The sequence below is a fragment of the Ammodytes marinus genome, assembly GCF_949987685.1.
Source record: "Ammodytes marinus genome assembly, chromosome: 6".
NCBI classification, from domain to species: domain Eukaryota; kingdom Metazoa; phylum Chordata; class Actinopteri; order Uranoscopiformes; family Ammodytidae; genus Ammodytes; species Ammodytes marinus.
In genome coordinates this window covers 396,473-404,145 of record NC_137235.1, presented here as the reverse complement: position 1 = coordinate 404,145, position 7,673 = coordinate 396,473, and the positions used below count along the sequence as shown (strand labels likewise).

The 7,673-nt window shown below is 41.9% G+C and overlaps 1 protein-coding gene across 1 annotated transcript in view; it reads left to right on the top strand.

Moving 5' to 3' along the window:
• Positions 1-3,423, top strand: part of tomm20b (translocase of outer mitochondrial membrane 20b) — a 9,508-nt gene extending 6,085 nt beyond the window's left edge. Inside the window, exon 5 of the mRNA XM_080029664.1 lies at positions 413-3,423. Coding sequence (XP_079885790.1) covers positions 413-424 — 12 coding nt within the window. The 3' untranslated portion in view covers positions 425-3,423. The remainder of the gene's footprint in view (positions 1-412) is intronic.
• Positions 3,424-7,673: the final 4,250 nt, after the last annotated feature.

Genomic DNA, 7,673 nt, shown 5'->3' with positions numbered 1-7,673 from the left:
ATGTGTGTGTGTGTGGGTTTTGGAAGTGCTCCCCCTTTGGCACCTTTGTGTAATTGGTCCTAAGAAAGTAGGTATTTTTACAGACGTGTGTGTGTGTGGGTTTTGGAAGTGCTCCCCCTCTGGCACCTTTGTGTAATTGCTCCTTAGAAGAAGGTATTTTTACCAATGTGTGTATGTATGGATTTGATTTGACTTAAGACATGTATCCATATACAAATTCCATGTAAGACCACAAAACTATGGAATAAATTATGATGTATTATATATAATATTCCAATACATGACTACATTTCAGGCAATTAGGGGCTTTGTGCTTGTTCACTGGTTCCATTTAACAGGATAACTATCAGCTACATAGCTGTTAAATCACATCCATTCAATTTCCTTTGTATCTTTATTCTATTTTATACAGCAGTGGTTCTGAGCGAGTGATTTGATTGGACGAGAGACCTTCTATGCGTTCTGAAGCAGTGCTGATATGAGCGAACAACATCACTCGGACTGTTCACCAAACTGTAAACCAACTGTCAAAATCTCCGGCTCACTGATGAGCCGGAGCTTCACTTGTGTAAACTGTGTGTGTGTGTTACTAGAATTATTTCATCAAACTACCCAAGTGTTTGAATAATTGAAACTGAGTCAGGCCTTCTTGGAAGCAGGTGAATTTACTTGCAAACAGCATACAAGGGTCAAACAACAATGTACCTGGCTTGATACATGGTTGAATACATCGAATGAACAGTGTACAGAGATTATATGCAAGAGAAGGTGGTGTGTGCGCAAACACACACTAAGTTTGGTGTGTCCAGCCCTTATTTTGCTGGCGAAAGCAGAAACATTTTAATTAGGCAAATATTCCCAGAAATTCATCTCAGCTGGTGTTATCCTTCATACAATGTCTGATAACAGAATATGGGGAGTGAAACTACTGTGCACATGAATGCGTCATACCTCTGTATTGTGCCAAAATCTTATTAGGCTTCAAGGCTAAACAACAAACTTGTAGCAAAACTGGGACAAAGTTCAACAGCCAGAAAGCATGTATTGTGCATTAAAATATTATACAATAAAGCAAATTAAATTCTGTTAACATTCCACCCTTTTTATAATATTTAATGCAACTTTTTGCAACACTTCAAAGCAAAAGGGCAAAGCATATGAGTAAATATATTTCAGTCAAGCAGAATAATATCAAGTACATCAACATCACAGTTGTGAAAATGCAAGTTTGTGTACTGGTGCAACAGTCTATGTACAGTTTCAGAGAGGACAGTTTTTTGCAGAAGCCAGGGAACAGGAACCAGGATCGTCTTGATGGTCAACAAGTCCTTTTTGTGGCATTTTGACGCAAAGTGTCCTTCATATCACAGTCACTGGGGGAATGGTTATGTAGGATATTACCATAACCGATTCAGATTGTTCCTCAGTGTCCAATTGTCCTTATTGAAGAATGGTCAGCTTCGTCTTCTCCTTGCATCTGAAACAGAATGAATTTGAGCAGTAACATGTTCTCAAAAGAAATGCTCATCATTCTGCCAGGGTTGTTTCTAAAATATCATCCTATCCATTTTGCTTGCTTTAGATGTCACAATTAACGCACAACAACATTTTAGGATAGGTTTGATTTCATTCTTCCACATGGTTGTCTGTGTTTGGGCAGCATTCAAGCACACACAGGCAGGCAGGCCCTCCCTTTTCTGAATGGGACTGAATCACACACACACATTTTTGTGCTCTCTCCTTTTCTCCTTTTCACAGAGACTGAGTCTCAGTTAGACACACATGTATTTCATTCATCACATACAGTTTGTGGCAAATAGGTTGCTCTTTCGTCCTTTCTCTCATAACAGCATAACAATTGTATGCACACTTACTAAACCTTTTATATCTCCCTTCCCCTACATACTTTTTCTTTCTTTATAACATCCATAAACAATCAGTTCCAAACAATCTTTTTCCTCTTACACTTTCAACAACATTCTCTTATTCATCTCTTTGGCCACCACCTTTCTCTTTACTGTTCTCGATGGGGGCTTGGATCAAATGTAAAGTCAGATATTTGATCATATGTAAGAGGGGCAGTTGCTTACAAGTAATTTAATTTTTTTTTAAATGTAAAATCTAATCAATTTAACAGGACGAACACCCCTATTCCCTCCAATTGAATAACAAAATTCACCAATTTAAAACTAGAACACCCTATGTGATGTATTCTAAACAAAACAAATAAGTCTACTCTGCAGTTGTAGACTATTGACAAACATAACAAAACAAAACAAATAAACAAATAAACAACCTGTCATAGACTAACTCCCTGGAGCAGTACTATATCCCCAGGCTAAGTAACAACAAGCAGCCAGATATCAATTTGTTTCCACAAAACCTTCCCGAATTAAGAACTCTCAGTTTAATGGAACAAACTATATCTGTCAGAATAAAGGGACCACCCTCGACCCCACACTAATGATCATCTAATTACGTACGTGAGACTTTTGTTTTTGACAGTGTAAATTCTCAAACACCAAAGGCTGAGATAGGTTTGTCTCTAGTGCATCTCCCCAAACACTACAGGTTGAGACCCCAACGTGGGGCCCGAACAGGGACTTGAACCCTGTTCAAACCACTCTATGTAAGCCAGTAGTTACCTTACTCGTCTCTATGTAAGCCAGTAGTTACCTTACTCGTCTCTATGTAAGCCAGTAGTTACCTTACTCGTCTCTAAGTAAGAACAAATATAAAACAAAATCAGCTGTTTATATTCACCTGATTTCAAGAAAGCCTCGACTCGCTCAGGCTCTGGATTCCGTCACCCCTCTCCGTCCAAGTCGAGTCTGCAGACAGCCTCTTTTGTAGCTCTGTTTACTGGAGGTCTTTTGTCGAGAGATCTTGGACTCCCCCGTCTTCACGGTGCAGGCTCTTCTTGTCCAGAGAAGAAGATGTTGGATCCGGCTCGAAGGACCATTTGTTACTAGAATTATTTCATCAAACTACCCAAGTGTTTGAATAATTGAAACTGAGTCAGGCCTTCTTGGAAGCAGGTGAATTTACTTGCAAACAGCATACAAGGGTCAAACAACAATGTACCTGGCTTGATACATGGTTGAATACATCGAATGAACAGTGTACAGAGATTATATGCAAGAGAAGGTGGTGTGTGCGCAAACACACACTAAGTTTGGTGTGTCCAGCCCTTATTTTGCTGGCGAAAGCAGAAACATTTTAATTAGGCAAATATTCCCAGAAATTCATCTCAGCTGGTGTTATCCTTCATACAATGTCTGATAACAGAATATGGGGAGTGAAACTACTGTGCACATGAATGCGTCATACCTCTGTATTGTGCCAAAATCTTATTAGGCTTCAAGGCTAAACAACAAACTTGTAGCAAAACTGGGACAAAGTTCAACAGCCAGAAAGCATGTATTGTGCATTAAAATATTATACAATAAAGCAAATTAAATTCTGTTAACAGTGTGTGTGACTCAGGTTGACTGTGGCGAGTCTCTCCCCTGTGAGAGGGCATCGCTGCCACACACAGACAGAGACAGTGTGCGGTAGTCGCTCACACTCACGTTACTGAAGACAGCAATAGTGTGTGGAGATAAACTCTGGCTGCTGAATAATACGAGCGGACGCGATCCGGACGCAGCATAGCTTTAGCCTAGCCTAGCTTTCCCACCTCATTGTATAACGTTACTTCCCCCGGGCCGAAATACACTCATACACTCTGGGAAATGAAGCGTGGGGGTTTGGATTGGGCAGCGGACCTTATTACCAACTAGATTAAGATCCGCCGTTCCGTTTCTTTGGTGATTTTAACAGAACATCGGGCCGCCGTGGTTAATGTTACCAGAGTAAACACTGCAGGACGAGCTCACTCGCGTTGACACGTTGCTTAGCAATGCTCCCTCTCATGTGATATTGCTTAAATATAGCTAATTTAACAACAGGGCATAGTATCCGTTGTCTGGTAATTACCAGTCAAAAAAATTAAGGGACCGAAAACTCTAATTGTCTCTGGATTGTCTGGTTGAAAAAAGTCCCTCTGCAGACTCCATTTTATTTATTCTTTTTCTGCAGCGACAGTTGTGCTGAAAATAAATGGCAAACTGCGCTTAAAAATTCCGCCATAGGCCTAAAGTATTTGCATCATAGCTCTAATGATAATAATAAAGAGAAGCTTTATTTAAACGCAGTCCATGTGACGGAGGTAATTGATTCAATTTCTTTACATTTTCTCTAGTCACGCAGTCAGTCTGGTGACACGGCACTGTGTAGGCCTATTCGGGGTTGATAAATGCAATCAGAACGCGCCATCACGGAAGCCCTTCCCCTTGACAAAGCTTATGGGCAGAATATCTCCAGTTATCATTTCAGCAGTCAAACCATGAGTTTTCTGCACGGCCGGCTCTGTCGCTCACACTGAGTTGTCAATGTGAAACGCTGCTTTGCTCGGACGTTGCTACTGCGCGTCTGCGTTTTTTTTTTTTTTTAACCGACCGTGTAATCAACCTAGAGCTCCACACATCCAACCTCAGACGCACTGCTGAGGTGCGTCGTAGACACGTCTGCAGTTATGCTTTACTTTACCTCAGGAGGCTCGCCTATTTTTTCTTGGAGACGCGCATCTCTCTCGGGTCTCTGTGCTTTAACTTATAGAGAAATACTCTGTTGACAGTCGTACAAGCAGCATTCACTCTAATTTCACGATTTCCCTGTTTGTTTCTTTCAAAATAAAACTCCCCAAGAGTGAAAATGTGAAAAAGAAGAAAAAAACAACAACGTGGAACTAGGATTACTGTCGAAACTCAATATTAATCATATACATCATAGAATGACATGAAACAACTCCATATTAATGGGAATAATCTATGAAAACTCTATGTAGAAAGACAGGGCTTTTAAAAGCAGCGCTGCAGCAGCAGCAGCTGCTGAGACGTTCCATGTGTGTCCGAAAAAAGCGCGAGAGGCAGCAGTAAGGTAAGGTGACGCGCTCCAGAGGTAGACGCATGATTTGTGTGGAGGCTGTTAAGGTGATTAAACTTTAGAAGAGGAGTGATGTGTTGTATTTTCTTTGTTCAAGTCAAAAGTAAATGCATTTATTTATGTTAATATAAGTGTTAAATCGCTCTTTATTCATACAGTGATCACTCACATAATGTGCACGTTTCATAAAGCCGATCTCTCAGTCAGCTGCTCTGCATGTAATCGGCAAATAAACTTTTCTTCGGATCACGAAATTAATATCCAATCACAAGAGAGATCGCTACAAACCGTCTCACTCATACCTATTATATACACTCCATGGTCTCACTGCCGGTGCACGCCAGAGGACAGATGGGTGAATCTTTATGCGCCTACAATGGCGGAGCAGGTAAAAATCCTTCCCAATGTCTGTTTTGATGGTTTTTATCATGTTTTATCACAATTACTTATCTGAGATGGTGCTAGATAACTCGCTGTTTGAAGACCGCAGTGCATTAATGTGGTGACATAGGGACGAGCGAGGGGACTGCTAACTGCAGTAACTGACAGGAAGTTAGCTAAAAGAACCATTCCGCTTACAGCACCTTTAATTGACCTGTACTTATGGCACCTTTTTAGTCTTCTGACTACTCAAGGCACTTTCACATTTACACATTCACACTTATGGCAGAGTAGAGGCTACCTGCCCATCATCTAATCTAATCATCCAAACGGTAACCATATTCACATCCATGTGCAGCACGGGGAGCCATTTGGGGTTCGAAACACTGATCTTTTGAATGGATGACGACCTGCTCTACCTCTGAGCCTATAGTGCTACTGTTACTGCAACTATACTATTGCAATCTTTAACTTTATCTACCCAGGGTAGGTTCACTGAGTACTCTTTTTCAGACTCATACATTCACACCTTAGAGCTGCCACCACCGTCTTCTACTGTTGGCCACTTTGCAGCTCCACTGGAGCGGTTTGGGGTTAAATGCCTTGCTCAAGGGCACTTCAACAGTGACTTAAAGGGAGGTTAGAGAGTTACTTGTTCTCTTTAACCCAGTAGAAAAGGTGAATAAGACCTTCTCATTTTGGACTGTTAACATTAAAATTATGATGGACATGGTCGCGGCACCAGTCACCACATACTGCCAGGTGACAAAGGGCTTGATGTAGCGTGGCACATGGGGGCGGGTCGAGCGGAGGCACCAGCCGGCACACACGCTCGACCCGCCCCATGTGCCGTCTGTGTGTCTGTGGAGCGAGGTTGACGCCGCGTCAAAAGGATGCTTTCACCACATAGATAGAACGCACCAGTGTGCAGCTCAGCGAAGCCCGACTGTCTGGCTGAATGCGCCAACAAACTGGCTAAAGCGACGGGAGCAATCCTCAGCCTCTGCACCACCAGCGTGGCAGCACTTGATCCAGCGTAACCTGTGCCTTACAAATGGCACGCAAAGCCGTTGACCAGTGGTGGAAGAAGTACTTTTTTACTTTTATTCAAGTAAAACTAGTAATACCCTGTAGAAATACTCTGTCACACGTGAAAGTCCTGCATTGAACATGTTACTTAAAGCTACTACGAGTAAGTCGGCACGTTGGCGACACCTTTGAACAAAAGCGGTACTATTATTACGACGCCAGCTGTCGTGAAGCTGTTTTGTAGCTCGTGCAGGCGTGCAAGATTCAAATAATCAGGAAGCAATATGGTGCGTGTCCGTGTGTTGAAAGTGTGAGGGCACCGGACTCTTTTCAGCTCCGTGAGTCTATGGGTGACACAGCATCAACTAATGCCAGTAAGTGCTAAACACACCTGATTGCAATGAGTTGATGCATTATTGTCACCTCTCACGGAGCTGAACGAGTCCCCGTGTCCTCACACAAAGCGAATGAACGAGAGATGGCAGTTAGTTAGTATGGATCTCCAAGCAATATTTGAGGAAACAGTACTTAGACAGGCTAGGAAAATAATTGCAGACCCCTCTCATGTCTTACATTCTGAGTACGACCTGCTACCCTCAGGCAGACGGTACAGAGTCCCAGTTAAATGCAAGAAAAGATATTTGAACAGGTATAAATTTTCATTCATTCCACTATCCGTTACTCTGTTGAACTCAGGCCGTTAGTAGAATGCCATTTGTAGATCTGTATGTATGTATGTATGTATGTATGTATGTCTGTATGTATGTATGCACTTTATCATTGCACTGTCAGCACTTGTGTGCTAGGCACTGTATTTTTCTATATAGTATTCTATTTTTCTACTGTCTTGTTGTGTTATGTGTTATGCAGCAGTCTGTACGTCTAAGACAAATCTCCTTCGGGACAAAATAAAGTAATCTTGAATCTTGAATCTTGATCATCACGATGAGGTAATGTGTTTATGTTGTAAATAATGACTATTTCCGATGAATAATGGTCATCTGATGATGCTGGTGAGGCAAAGTAAACTTTGTTTTAGTAGGCTACCGCTCATTCATTTAGGAGTAAACACTGCAGTCTAGTTTCGCTGCGTGAAATTGTGTATACGTTGCTTGGCAACGCCCTCCCGCCCGACTATCACTCTCCCTTTTAGCATTTCTTCATTGCATTTTCTTTTTTTTTCTTTGATGGTTCAGCCCCGTTATCAGTCATTATGACGACAAATAACTGTCTCAAACAAGGCTCCCGCTCCCCTTCCCTCACCTGGAGGGATAGGC